Source organism: Hippocampus guttulatus, chromosome 15, assembly GCF_054856545.1.
Source record: "Hippocampus guttulatus isolate MCC_2025c chromosome 15, RoL_Hgut_1.0, whole genome shotgun sequence".
NCBI classification, from domain to species: domain Eukaryota; kingdom Metazoa; phylum Chordata; class Actinopteri; order Syngnathiformes; family Syngnathidae; genus Hippocampus; species Hippocampus guttulatus.
Genome location: NC_141275.1, coordinates 9,379,726 through 9,394,558, shown reverse-complemented (window position 1 = coordinate 9,394,558; position 14,833 = coordinate 9,379,726). Strand labels below are relative to the sequence as shown.

The 14,833-nt window shown below is 42.1% G+C and overlaps 1 protein-coding gene across 3 annotated transcripts; it reads right to left on the bottom strand.

Annotated features, from left to right (window-relative positions):
- Window positions 1-771: 771 nt before the first annotated feature.
- On the bottom strand, window positions 772-13,463 carry pld2 (phospholipase D2). 3 transcript variants are annotated; one of them, XM_086131229.1, is made up of 24 exons: window positions 13,300-13,463; window positions 11,312-11,470; window positions 11,081-11,208; window positions 10,440-10,582; window positions 10,242-10,335; window positions 9,985-10,050; window positions 9,829-9,887; window positions 9,489-9,734; window positions 9,258-9,401; window positions 9,086-9,169; window positions 8,894-8,972; window positions 8,475-8,585; window positions 8,168-8,377; window positions 7,905-8,049; window positions 7,711-7,829; window positions 7,109-7,222; window positions 6,103-6,207; window positions 5,710-5,798; window positions 5,410-5,523; window positions 4,959-5,005; window positions 4,551-4,685; window positions 4,025-4,178; window positions 3,836-3,953; window positions 772-3,685 (listed from the first exon to the last, which is right to left on the bottom strand). In XM_086131229.1, the coding sequence occupies exons 2-24, from the start codon at window positions 11,442-11,444 to the stop codon at window positions 3,461-3,463; spliced, it is 2,862 nt and encodes a 953-aa protein (XP_085987355.1). In that variant the 5' UTR covers window positions 11,445-11,470; window positions 13,300-13,463; the 3' UTR covers window positions 772-3,460. The 3 variants fall into 3 exon arrangements, 2 of the variants coding, with proteins under 2 accessions (XP_085987355.1, XP_085987356.1); XM_086131230.1 differs by lacking the exon at window positions 13,300-13,463 and adding an exon at window positions 12,904-13,279; XR_015103084.1 differs by lacking the exons at window positions 772-3,685; window positions 3,836-3,953 and adding an exon at window positions 4,758-4,831 and having other exon boundaries at window positions 4,035-4,178.
- Between the last annotated feature and the right edge of the window lie 1,370 nt (window positions 13,464-14,833).

Genomic DNA, 14,833 nt, shown 5'->3' with positions numbered 1-14,833 from the left:
CAACGTGACGTCATCATGACACATGGTCATATTTCTCTACGGTTGGATGACTTTTCGACGTTTCTCAATCTTATCGCGCTAAGGCCCATATTTAAAAAAAATAAATCACAGCACATCACCAAAATAAAAGAAAGTTCCTTTTTTGTTTTTTACACAGGTCACTAATGTACCTTCTGCCAACTGCAAAGCATTTCCTTGATGTGTCTGTCACTACCTGTCGCTGGAAAAGATAGAGGAGCAAATATTAACAGCTTGATATCCATAAATCGTAAAATAGTTTTGGACCAATTAAGTGAAATTAGACAATATCGCATGGTACACCTGATGGCAGGCGAGCTTGTAACCACTAAGCTTATGATACTTCATGAAAACGAAACCTGCTCTAACATCCAATTAAACCTGAGTCAAGTTAATAAACAAAACTAGAAAAAATGAACGAGAATGAAAAATCCCAAACTACTGTAACCCTGGTAATCATTGCATTTGAACAGTATTCCCAACTTTTATCGAGCGAAGACGCATTTATTATATTTAAAAAATATATGGCACACCACAAAACTAAAATGTCCAAAAAAAAGTAAATCCAATGCTGAAACAGTGATGGAAGTAGTGGAACCGTTTTAAATTGCTCTGCCTGTCACTATACGTCACAGGTACGGATAGGATAGATCAGTCGATTTTTTTTTACTAAACAATTTTCACCTGATGAACTATCACGACGCACCTATCTTAACAGTGGCTGGGAATCACTGGGTTAAAAAACACAATTAGTTTCAAACACAAGCACAGAGAAATTTTATTCCACTATTAAAGCATCACCCATTTTTCTGTTGCATTTGCTCAACTTTGCCTCCCTTGGTGTCACCAATTAAATCAGGCCTGTGTGTGTGTGTGTGTTGCTGTTTATTGTATACAGTATGTTAAATTGCTCCATGTACAGCACTTTGTATGCAGCGATGGCTGTTTGAAAGTGCTCTATAAATACAGTTGAGTTGAGTTGAGTGTGTGTGTGTGTACACAGTATACTGGACCCTGAGCATGAGTGACACAATTCATTAGGCAGGAATAACCAACACAGAGATGTACAATCATAAAGAATATGATGAGAAAAGCACGATAGTAATACATTTGTGAAATCTGGTAGTGAAAAGTTTTGGTTAGTGCAATAAAATAATAATTGTAGAAAACATTTGAGAAGGTCACTTGTCAATATATATCACAGCCATGTATGAGAAAGATGTAAGTAAACCCGTTGTACCCAATAAAAGCAGCACTTCTGAGGTGCTTCACAAAGAACGACACCCGTGGGTGTTGACTTGTGTTTGGTAATGATTCAGGCACTTCAAATTGTAGTCTGTCCAACATTGCTGGTTTTGTTAGAGGCTTGTGCACATCAATTTCGTATAGCAAATAGATACATAGCCAGCTTTTTGCAGACACTTATTGTACAGTTAAATGGGGAAACTATGGGAATAGGCTACTTAATCTGCTTGACAATAACAGTGAGAAGCAGCCTAGCACGAGGCTCAATGGAGTGGAGTATAAAGGTGTGAATCATCGACTTCAGTGGTTCCCAACCAGTGTGCCATGAGAGTTCTCACGGTGTGCTGCGGGGGAATTATCAAACTTAATTGGTGATAAAATTATTTATGAAGAATGAATAATGTATCTTTGTCTGTCTATCCAAGCCAGCAACTTATAGTGGCAGAAAAAGCAAATAACTGATCTTCTATGAGATGGCAAAAAGTATGGAATTGACAGATGTATCCTTTTTATGACAATTTTTTTTGGTGGTGTGCCGTGCAATTTTTTTAACTTAAAATATGTGCCATGGCTCACTAAAGGTTGGGGATCACTGACATAGTGTATATTTTTAAAAAAAATAGGGACATACATTTTCATACAGTGGAGAAGATGAGACACATCTAATGATAATAGAGACTTAAAATCCATCACAACAAGCACAATTTGTCTGCAAACAGGAAGCATCATTGAGTGCACCCTCTGGAAGTACTAGAGTGTTTCTAAATCAGCAACTGGAATGTTTTCTTGCTGCATTTGTTCAGCCGCAAGACTTTTCTAGATTGGTCAATGACAGTCTAAAAATGACATGGCTATAAGAAGCTTTAACTGGCTAGACTTAAATTTTTAGAGCACATTTCTGCTGCCCCGCGCTTCACTACAGAAATCGAAAGGTTAAATACATTACTTACAAAGACTATTTAGAGCAGTGTTATGGTAAATGTGACATACTATATTGCAACTGTTTTGTGGTTACATGACGATACCATTGAAACTCTACGACTACTCAGTAGTGTACACAGATAACGTGGAAGGCAGATGGACACAGAATTGTAGAGTCCAAATGGGAATCAAGTGGCTCAATAAATCAAACATCCACGATTCTTTCTTTTTTGTCAGAGTGAAGATGGTGGAATGTCCAAGATGAATCCAACAATTTATGTAGTGGCTATGGTGCCTTAAAGGGAAGTCAAGTCAAATTTTTCATGACAATAATATGTTCTATCCACCCCCCACTAGTCTAAACAAACTAGAATTGTGTTTGTGGAATATGAAGAAAGCATTTTTGTCAACTGTGGGCTTGTGAAGCTCTTTGAGACTCTTTTGTGATGAAGGGTGAGATAAATACATTTGCAGCACAATTTTAATAAATCTCTCTTAATAGTCCAGTCCCATTTTTAAATGATCACTTGTAAACATTCCTAGAAAATCACAATGTCCTATTACTGGGCTATTTTTAAAACAGCCCCACGGGTGGATTTTTCCGCTTGCTTCATATTCCACAAATGCAATATTAATCAGAATACCATCTTTGGGCTAGTGGGACTGCACAGAACATATTATTAAAGAGAAAATTTTGGACTTGGATACCTCATTAAAACAAGTAACCGTAAATCTGCAAACATCTGAATGAAAACATTTAAAACACGAATTGCACTTGCATAAGTGGACACATCTTATTCCCACTTGTATCACCCAGTCTTTCTCTCAGCTAATAGCCTGCAATTTTTTTGTATCCATCTACATAACAACCACCGATTTTCTGACAGATTTGCTGGCAATGTAGTGAGAGGTGAAGCCTCGGGAGGGAGAGTGAGACACAGAGAAAGAAACGGGGAAGACCCAACCATCTAAAAAAAATGCTCCAATAAATGTACAGTACACTTTGTACTCAAATCATGTGAGATGAATTGTGAACATAGTAAAGTGGATGCTTTAACCAAAAAAACAACTGGCCAATGTCAATCAAATCGTCTCGCATCGTGACAGTGATCAAATCTACATTTCAGTGGTCAATGTGAACAAGGTGACAAAGTTGGATTTTCCTCACCAATAAATTGCCATGGCCGCCGACATTTACTATGAGTCTATTGTACATAAAGTTAGCTGTAACTGATTCCTCAACTGTTACCTTGAAATGTGAATGGCTGTTCTTCAGCTATGTCCACAGCCAGACAGGGGCTATGCCCTCTCTGGTGTTCAGTGGAGGCAGCAGGTTCTCTTCACACAAGAACTTCAGAGGGAAGTGGACCAGCAGTCCTTGGACTGCCTTGAGCTCCTCCCTGGCCTTTTCGGGGTCTGTGTCACTCAAGCGCTCCTTGCTGGTGTACTCCTTCAGCTCTTGCAGATTGTGGACAGAATTACAAGGTAGGCAGCCGAAGACCTGTAGCCACGGCAGCATAGATTGTCAGAGAAGGTTAAAAGAGTGAGATGTGAGATACAATTAAATGATTATTATGATCGTAGAACATAGCACAGAAGTCTCGTAGTCATCCACAGGATAGTTTTCCATCATAAAAACATCTGTGGATACCTTGTTGTAAATAGTGGCATTCATTTTGGCAGCAGAATTCCACACCAAGAAGAACAAGTCATCACTGATTGGATCATCAATATTGAGGCTGGGATTTGAAGCAGCTCCAACAAGAACACTAAAAAGAAAAGAAACAGTCAGTGAAGACAGTCAGTCGGTATTTTGGAGGATCACATTGTGTCCCCTGACCTGAAGCACTCTTTGCGCAGAGCAAGTGTAAGGGGTCCTGCTTCGTACTCCTCCCCTCCCATGATGGACGGGATCCTTTCTTCATCTTCCACAAACACTGCCAGCTCACTGTCCCGGCTCCCCAGCATGCTGCGATCATTGATGTTGGCTGATCCTGGAATCAAAATGGGTGTACAAGCATTTCCTGAGAAATCAGTCGTCTCATTTTTAAATATGACTCATGAACAGGTAGCGACCATAACCATATCCTGTATTTATTTTCTTGCTCTGAAAACACGGGGATTTAATCAAATTTAAAAAGTAAAAAATAAGCATGGTTATCTAGATTGGAGTATTTACATTTTTTTTTTTTAATGGATCTATTATCCAATATGACAGACCCTCATCCATTTCTTGGTCATTTTTACTTGGTGACATCATCACTCGGCATTCATATGCAGTCAGGCGATTTCTGCCTATCCAATTAAGGTAATGACACAAAGGTCAAAATGAAGCTCTGACTTTGAACTTGAAGGTGGTGACTCACCAATTATATAGCAGCGGTCATCTGCGATGAGGGTCTTGCTGTGAACATAGATGAGCTCAGTGACAGGCGACTGGGAGAGCTCCGCTTTTGTCCTCAGGCCACAGACTGTGATGTACTCTGTCCACTTGTCCTCCACTGGGAAGCACAACAGAATCGCATTGACTTCTTTGGCATCACGCTCGGACAACTTCCCGCTTGAATACATACTGTATTTAGAATGAATGTCAAGCAGGCGAAGAATGAAAATGGAGACAGATTGGGCAGATACCTAAGAGCAGTGCCTTCGTTTAAAGGGGCAACACAAAAGAAAGAGAGAGGAAGAGATTACAAGTGGACAGGTGCAGTTTAATGATATGAGATGGATTGAAGAAATTAGAACACAAGAAGATCAAATAAAAAAACACTCACTTTCACTGAGTCTTGACAAGATGGATTGTTCCCCCCGACATATAGTCCTATGACACAAAGAATCATTTCAAACTGGATTTTTAATGTCCTGTTTTAATTGACTGAGCGATAAATCTGAATTTTTGGCCTTTTCCGAGCATGGTTCAGGTTTACAGGGTGATTACAGCAGCACAGGCATCATACAGTATATATCAATCTTATTGAATTAGCATCTGCTACTTTAGTACGACTAAAAAATATAGGTCACACACTACTGGATAACTGGGCGTTTGATGTCTCAGCATTTGCGGACTGAAGCTTGTTGTTGTCGTGAATGACAAACTTCAATAAATATCAACCACGTAGGATAAAAACATCTCGGGAGGAATCTGAAATTCTGAAAACAGACGTGCCTGTGAACGGGCTGAGTGCAGAATAGGAGATAAAAGAAGAGATGGAAAAAGGCTCTTACCTGTAAGTGAAGTGAAGAATGGCTTGGATCGCATTTCCCCCTCCGGTACTGATGTCTCCCTCAAATCCAGGCAAAAGTGGGATCACCACAAACACCCGATATTTCTTCTGCTCTCTGTAAGAAAAACAACGAGTTGGTGCTCTTATCTTTTATTCGATTAAAATTCATTGTATCCACTTTTTGGTGTATTTTATGGAGTTTTAGGTGCTTCATAAAACATTGACAGAATAATTATTTAACATGCGTTCTTATATGATTTGTTTTTGATCAAAATACAAGGCGTTGTTACAGCGGGCAGACCTGTAAGCACGGAGGATTCGGTTCACAATGGCATCGCCGATTCCATTGTGGACCGTCTTGCCATCGGCGCAGCTGATGAAGAACTGGTTCTAATGGTAGCAAAAAGCAGATGGCAGCCCAGTGTGAGGCAAAGACTTAAACCGGTAGCTTGCTGGCCGGCGAGGTTTGCATTCGTACTTTCATACTCCGTCAATATTCGACTCACACAGTCTGTCACTAACATGAAATGAAGGGGAAGGAGCAATGTTGCTTTGTGAGCCAACACCAAACACTCCCACTTCCAAAGGCCACTTTACCTTTTGCATAGGCTGTACTGGTTTTTAACATGTCACGGGAATACTGCGATGCATGCTGCCGTGTTCTGTCACCGATTACAAGACATGCGTTTGTTACCTCGATGTAAATGTAGTGCTGGCTGTTCTCAATGGTCTGGATGTAGGCACTGAGGATTGAGTTCTCACAAGTGCCAGTAGACCACCGATCCGCAGAACGTAACACCTGGAAAAAATGGTGCGTAAGCGTCATAATTTCGCAATAATTCAGTTAAAAGATCCAAAGGTGATGCTCATTACGAGACAACATATTTTCTTCCGGATGATTAGAACAGTTAAACAATTAGAGCATCCCATGATCTAAACCGATGGAAACTGGATGTGCTTTTATAATAAGATACATAACGTTGTTATTTCGTCCTGCCAGGTGTACAAATCAGGAAGCAAATAAATTGCAGCCCCAGCTCAAGGTTATTAAGTCCTGAAAACAGTTGAAACATTACCCGAAACCTGGACTCTATAGTTGTAGGGAAGCTGGTTCAAGTTACAAGCAAATACCCACAGCACAATAAGTTACTGACACGTGCTCAACGGCCTCTTCTTTTCTTGCTACCTGCTTTACACTGCTCTTGTACCGTCAATGTATAATCGGAGCGTTACTGAAAAAGGCTTGCCATGAACTACATGCACAGCAAATCCCCTTGAACATGGAACAGATCAGTCTGCATTTCTTTCCTTTCTTCCTTTTCGGCTTCCTTCAACGTTTAAGTTTCGCGAAAGGCTGAAGACTGTTCCCGAGTAACTGCTGTAAATGGTGTTCAGATAAAACTGACAAAGTGTGGGAACAAGCTTCACCACATGGGGGGAAGAGAATGCATGCTTAGGATAAAGTATGGATTTGTCAGGGCTTAAGAACCACAATGCAAAAACAACTGAACCCGGCAGTGATGGAAAGTTACATGCAAGAAAGGAGCGGCAGCAGAGCCCCCTCGACAAAAGTTCTACTCACTTTGGCATTACTGTGCTGTGTGAATGCTTGAAAAATTACAGCATCAAATAAAACGTTGACTTATAAGATCTTGCTTGCCAATCGACATTGACTAAAGGTATGGGAGAAAATACTATACCTGCACTTTGGCCTTCTTGGATCCAGGCACCGTGAAAGACAGTTTGTCAGCAGAACAATGAGATTTGGGGAGCAGGTAGGGGTAAAAATCGTCCTTGTACTTGATTTTGAAGATCTGCCAAGACAGCAAATAAAAAAAGCCAGGTCATTTTGACCTTCCCCTTAAAAACAACATCCAAAAGCTCGGTGCACTGCATAATTAATAAAACAAACAATTATGCAAATGATGGACCTTGCTTTAGTTAACATTGTGAATCGCAGTCACAATCTCATAATGACCCTAAATACAAAATGACAATAACATGGGCCTAATTTACACCTAAACCAGACTGTTATTTCTATGTCCCCTGCAATTGTCAAATTAAAAAAATTATGGGGATTTTAACATACTTAATAGACAAGTGTTCCAACACTTTCCAGAGCTAGTTTACCTAAGTATAAAGTCTTTAGCAAAACGTTTTACTTCCAAATTTATGGGAACATTTCTATTGCAGCATGACTCGTCTCTTCCAACTAACTTTACATCCTGTAGTTGTATGGCCAAATGTATCCGCATATTTACAAAAAGTAACACTCCCTTAAGTAACTTTGCCCATATTTGACCTTCGTGAAGTTCCAGCGCTGGATGAAGTGACGAGCCACATCCCTGGCTGCTCTGCCATGAAGAGCTGCCGACAGGTCGCGCCACGGCATGCGAGGAACTCTCGTACGGTCGATGTTATCTGAAAATATAAGAAAAAAAATATGAATTCTTTTAGCTCCAGAGAGCTGTGTGTTGATTCCGTGCGGAGCTTTACCTTCAAATGGTCTGTCCAGCTGGACCCAGTCTTTCCTAATAAAGTTGCTGTAGTCTTTGCCTAACCACAGTTTAGTGTTGCCTGTCAGGTCCACAACCTCCTGTGTTTGATTCTCGGATGGTTTTGGACCAGCCAAACCATTCTCCTGGTGAACATAGTCAGCAAGGGCCAACAGGAAGGGTAACAGAATGCAACCATCATGAACAATAGGCTCGATTACTGCCAAACCACACCAAAAAAAAAAAGACTTGACACAGTCTTACATCCGTCCCGCCTTGCGGCTCCGTCTCTTTCACTTTTCCAGCAGTGTCTGTTGAGTCAAGGTCAGTGAGCCGGTACTGGCTGTTGTCCCATCTCCCAAATGCCAGATCGATTCCCCCGACAAAGGCTACAGTTTGGTCAATGGCCACCATTTTTTCATGGTGAGCCCAAAGGATCACCGTAGATGACATATGGTCAGGATGTCTCATTACCTGTTGAATAGAATTTTTAAATTTAAACAACAAAACCATACATTTAAAAAATAGCTTTATTCTCTTATTTATAAATTTGGGTCAAAAGTTGACGCACCTTGATGTTTGGATGCATATCCATCAAAGTCCTCTTACTGTGCTCGCTATTGATGCCAAGTGCAAGCTCCAGCTCTTTGTAAAGCAGAACACACACTTTGACTCCTAGTTCCTGCACGGGGAAAGTTTAAAAGTCGATGTACATATGAAATTGCAATTTCCTCAAAAAATGTGCAAATGCTCAAAAATGTAAAAAAGCCAGACAGAAATTAACTGAAGACTTGATACCATGTTAGTACCTGTACTAACTAGATGATGGACAGTGTTTATTCATTGACTCTGAAATTTGTCACACTTCACTACTAACACATTTACACAGTATTTGCTTTTGATTGAAGATGTTTAAAAAAAGTTTAGAGTTTACGAGAAAGAAAGACATAATACTAGAAAATTAAGATAAACATAAGAAATAATACCCACAGCTTTGCGTTTGAGTACTTCATCCAAGCGCCAGACATTATCGGTCGCCGGTCTCTTCAGGAACACTTCAGGGCTAAGCCTGATATTATTAAAAATATCATATTTTAAGTCATGTAAGTATGATCACCTCAAAAAAGAAACTCTCTTTATCAAAAATAAAATAAAAATAAAATAAAAAATCCAAGCACTTACCACCAGTCTGTGATAAAAATTTCCTCTTTTGCTTGCTCGAGCGCATCGGCAAGGTCGGCAAAGTAGTCGCTCCCATTTACATACCTTCAACAATGACAATTCCTCACAAATGACATTCACGTTCAGATGAACGCTTAAAGACAAGACACCCTAGACAAAATACACAAGCTACCATTTAGTTAGTGTGTTGTCCCGTGGAGGAGCAAATCCATCGAAGCGTTGAACTTTCAGGAAATGGCAGGTTGCAGCTAGCCGGTTGATTTCATGACTCCACCAATGTGCTTGTCGATAGCTACTGCATTTGATGATCAGATTCCTGAAAGCAGCAAGTGGGAATCATGCAGCACACTTTTACCAAGGAAAAAGGATGCGCATCCTTTTAGCAAACACAGAGCAGATTTACCGAGTGAAGTTGTCGATGCATACTCCGTATTTAGTGCCCGTGTAAGCACGGCCCACTTTCACGTTGAACTCGGGGTCGAAGAGCAAAACAAAGTTGATGTGTCCGTTTTCTCGGTTCATGTACATCAAGAAAGAATCTTTCACCACCAGCCACCGCCGTGACCAGCGGTAGCAAATCTGATGATGGCCGATGCAATTCAGACCTTGAACACGGTGACCCCCTGACCTCTTGAAGATGGGCCCTTCCCTAAACACACGCGCAGCACAGTAAATGAATTACAGTCATTTCTCAGCATCCGTGTCCATCACTTATCACAAAAATACAATAGTCGAAGGCTTACAAGCCTTTGGGCCCAAGATCCGTGACGAAGGAGAGAGCACCGACCGAGAGAAACTCCAGCTGTGGGTGGAGCGGAGAAGAAAACATGCCGTCGAGTTAGTCAAGATCATTTGATTACAATGCACGTCTTTGTTTGTTTTTTTAAAAAATATTTTACCATGCTGTGGTCATTCCTACAGAACGTGTTTTCCAGCAGATCATTCAGGTGCTCTTCAAGGTATTTCTGCATCAGAGAAATAAAGAGTGTAAGTGCAATCAGAGAGCACAGATCTCCAACATTTCCGTAAGAATAAAACTGCCAAATAACTATATCAGTCTGATCAAGGATTTAGCAACAATACAACAACAGAGGAAAGCTACTGTATGTGCTCTACTGTGTACGGTATGTAATATGACAGGGTTTTTTTCTGATACCATTTTGCTGGAGGTCCTTCTAGTCCGTTGATGACCGCGTAGGCTGGGCATTTCCTCAGACATGGCCCTCAGCTGTTGCCTTTCCTTTGCAAATCTGGAACAGACATTTGAATACTCACACAAAAACTTTGGACATTTTCCACTTTAAAACAAGCTGTCACTCTGACAAGGTTGATTTGCATAATCGGTTGCACCGACCTTCCCAAAGGCATTAAGTGAATCATCATACGGTGGTTGTAAAGGTCTCGATGCAACTCCTGGAAGTGCTTGTGCTTCCTCTTGACCGTCCAGTGGAATTGACCATGGGTTAGCATAACTGTGTACAGGGTGCCGACATGGACCTACAGAAATGAAATAAATGTACACCTATCATTGCAATACCCAGATATCAAGCAGATATTCCCTCCAGGGATCATGAGCAGAATATAGATTGGTCGGATATGCGACTTGTTAGATTTGAAGAAGAAAATGGATGGAGATGAGAAGAAAAACAAATCCAAGGTTAACTGTATTTCCTCATATACATTTTATGAAATTATATTATAATGCATCCATCCATTCAGTAACTTGCTGTGGCGACCTATGATGGGATAAAGTCAGTTTTATCTGAAATTATGATCACATGACCACAGGCTGTATCTGACCATTACATTTTAAAATGGCGCCTAAAAATAATAATTTCCCAAAAGGAACTCCTTGCCTCTAATAAATGCACTGTCAACTCTGCAGTTGAGTTAAAGAATGCCCCCAGTCACCTTTTGAGAAAATATGGTCAATAATTTTGATGCACATTCCAATGCTTGTCATTCAGCCTTCACACAATCACATAAGCACTGTACCTTAGAGCGAGTCGTGTATCTCTCTGTGTTATCCACTCGACATGTGATCGGGATGCCCGGTATCAAATAAGGTATACCCTCCTCCTTTAATTCTGGAAGATGATGTATCACACTAAATGGTCGGCCATCTGTTTGGAAAAAATAGAAATACAATTTCTTCTGATGTAGCAGTTCATTTGCTCAATAGAGCATGAATTTCAGTACCCCCGAAATAGCTCAGGTATTTCTTACCGGTGGTGGATAAGAGTTTGTCAACCTCGTCTCGTCCCAGGACGCGAAGGTCATGAGAGAAGCGTCTTTTATCAAGGATTTGGGCTGCAGAGGCCTGAGAGGGTGGCTCAATCTCATCCTCTGCAGTGGCCATTGTAGATGCAAGTACCAGCTACACTGCTGCAAAAGACAAGCATGAAAAGAATTCATCAGCCAGTGCATGGGGTTCAGGCAAAATCGTGCACAATAGTTCCATAAAGGATCTGTCTGACAAGAGGCTTTTGTGAGAAACTGCAAAAGCTTTCAGGGAGGATATAATCTGATTTAATCAAGACTTCTGGCAGTTTTCTTGGAGTCTGTGTGATCTCCGATTTGCCGGACCAAAGCTTAACAGTTGTCCATGTCACTTGCAACTTGAAAATGCTGGTGTGACAGGTTAACTGGTAGCCACCTAGAGTTTCAGACGGGTCAGCAAGAGCATCGCTGGCGCCGGAAGCAGTTATTTGCTGCTTGGGTCATCAGTGAGGAGGTTGGGGGGGGGGGGGGGGGCAGGATGCAGCTACAGAGCGGTACGAGTGAATGAGTGAATGTGTGTGAATGCTTTTGTATGGGGTGCGTGCATGTGGGTGGGTGTCTGCACGTTTCCTGGGAAACAGGCAAAGGAAATGGAGGGCCACTGTGCATATGTGAGTGAAAAGAGAGAAGGTGGGGGAGGGTAGTGAAAGTTTAGGCAGGAAATAAACAGATTTTTTCCAACACCGTTTCATTGGACTCAAACTTTACTGACTAGGACATTGTGAGTGCGCATTAAATAAGAGACCAGAATGCTACTTGGGTCAATTTGACACAACCTTCTAGGTCATTTTGTACAGAAGAACCCTATTTTTGGGCTATTTTGTGCAAAACAACCCAAAAGGTTTGGTCAAATTGAGTATTGGTCAGTCCCTTTTTGACCCATAATTGTTTCAATTCTCTGAAAACCTCCTGCCAACATTAGCATGAATTGACAGAAGGAAGAGACATTAAGATGTCTCCACCATAACACCAAGTAAAGCACTGTCATTGTCAGGGGACAATGGACGCATTCATTGTGATCACTTCCTGTCTTGATGAGGTTGCTGCTCAGTGTAATTGAAGCAATTATTAATTAATCTCCTAAGCAGAAAAAAAGATTCATATGTTACAAGTGAAAAGAATATGGCATGTCAGCAGTTGCGCAAAAGTGTAAACGTCTCCTTTCCTTGTGTCACTAACACTCAACCAGGAATACACTGAATGTTTCCATAAACTTGTTGACATGTGTCAAACCATCACAAAACCTGCTGACTTTCACATGGCCCAAGTGTTCATTAAAAAAAGGACATGGAAAATGAATTAAATATCATTATAACTAGGGCTGAAGAAATAATCAAATCCAAACCGACATCACAATGTAATAGAGCGACATTTTCAAATTGTAAAGACTGTAGTTTTGTTAACAACACACATAGGAGGAGGACCTTAAAAATGATCGCATATTAAATATGGGAGCTGACGCAGTTCAATTACTTTTAAAAATCGTTCAGTCCTTCCTTAGTGCATCGTAACAAAAACATTCCACTGTGCAGGTGTACCTCGTGAATTGGTCGGCGGATAATGACTTGGTAGAAGTTTCCCCGTGAATCATACCGCAACTCCACAATTTGCTCCACTTTTCGTTTCTTAATCCTTCTTAATGTTTTGAGTCAAGGTTAGATATCGTTGCCAGTGAACTTGCAACTGCCAAAAATCTGAATGTCGTCTCCACCCACCTACAGTTTTTGACAGCGACACATCCCCGAACAAAGTCAATGAACTTGGGAGGAGGGGGGGCAGTGAGTGACTGAGGGTCACAGAATAATCATTGGGGTTTTTTACACCGGTACCGACTCAATAGTCAAATGTGCAGATTACACTGGCAATGATGCGACATATCGATGCAGTTAGCGTCGAGCTGAGGCCCGGCGGTGCCGTCGCCTTTTAATACTCACTCTCAGCTCAAAAGGAACACCAGCAGCTCAGCATTCTCGGCTCCTAAACATCCACGACGACCTTAACTTAACCGTATAGTAACACGTAAAGCCATTTTATCACCGCGGCGCAGCGTTTCATTCAAGACTTTGTCTACACTCGGTCCTCGCGTACGTTTTGTACACTTTAGTCCCCTCCCATTTGGCGTCCCTGAGTACAGCACCGCGGGGAGAGGAGAGGAGCACAAAGGAGAAATAGGAGTTCCTCCCTTGTCACAAGCGGAAGACAAGACAGGACGTGTGTCAGGAGGACTGCACAATGATTTTGGTTTCAACCAGCTGTGTCACGCTCGCACCAACCAAAGCCACAATTTCACGATATTTTGGCGCGGCCCCCAGAATTACATGTGTGTGTATATGATGATCGACCGACAGGAAGAACTGTTAAGGCAGTTAGTTGCTCGAGGCCAGCCATGACTAGTCTTGTGGAGCAAGCTGTCACGCGCAAACTGAAGAATGTGTGATTTATGACAGAAGGTAACAAGAAGGTGCGGCTTGCGGTGACGTGAGTCACGGGAAGTATCGCGAGATTTCTCCGGTGGTCAGCCCAGACTTGTAATCTTGAATAATATCCGTTCAAACTACGGCAGGGTGGGCATTTTATGGGCACATAGTGTATGATTCAATCTATTATTTGATTTGTCAATTTTTTTATTTGTTTAATGGCAACAAAGCAATCCTAAGATATTTTTTTTGAGTTGGTGTTGTCCTTGAGAATCTAGTTATGTAGGAAGGAGTTGCTTCTGGGATCAGGAGCTCTTCCAAACGTCACTTCAGCAAATTGACAGAACTATTTGCTCAGGCCCCTGTCACTCAGGGGCCCTAGAATCGCTCTCTATCCCTCCTGCAGGAGTAGGATGGGCCAGGGAAACGTGCCTCGAACTGTATGTAATGTAGTTATTTTTATGACCACAGGGAGGCGGCCAATACCCTAAAAGCACGGACATGTTGCAAGCCATCCATCCATCCATTTTCCAAACCGCTTGATCCTCATTAGGGTCGCGGGGGGTGCTGGAGCCTATCCCAGCTGTCTTCGGGCAGTAGGCGGGGGACACCCTGAATCGGTTGCCAGCCAATCGCAGGGCCATGTTGCAAGCATCCATCCATCCATCCATCTTCTACCGCTTATCCGGGGCCGGGTCGCGGGGGCAACAGCTTTAGCAGGGAAGCCCAGACTTCCCTCTCCCTAGCTACTTCTTCCAGCTCTCCCCGGGGGATCCCGAGGCGTTCCCAGGCCAGCTGGGTGACATAGTCACTCCAGCGTGTCCTGGGTCTTCCCCGGGGTCTCCTCCCGGTGGGACATGCCCGGAACACCTCACCAGGGAGGCGTTCAGGAGGCATCCGAATCAGATGCCCAAGCCACCTCATCTGGCTCCTCTCGATGTGGAGGAGAAGCGGCTCGACTCTGAGCCCCTCCCGGATGACCGAGCTTCTCACCTTATCTCTAAGGGAGAGCCCGGACACCCTGCGGAGAAAACTCATTTCGGCCGCTTGT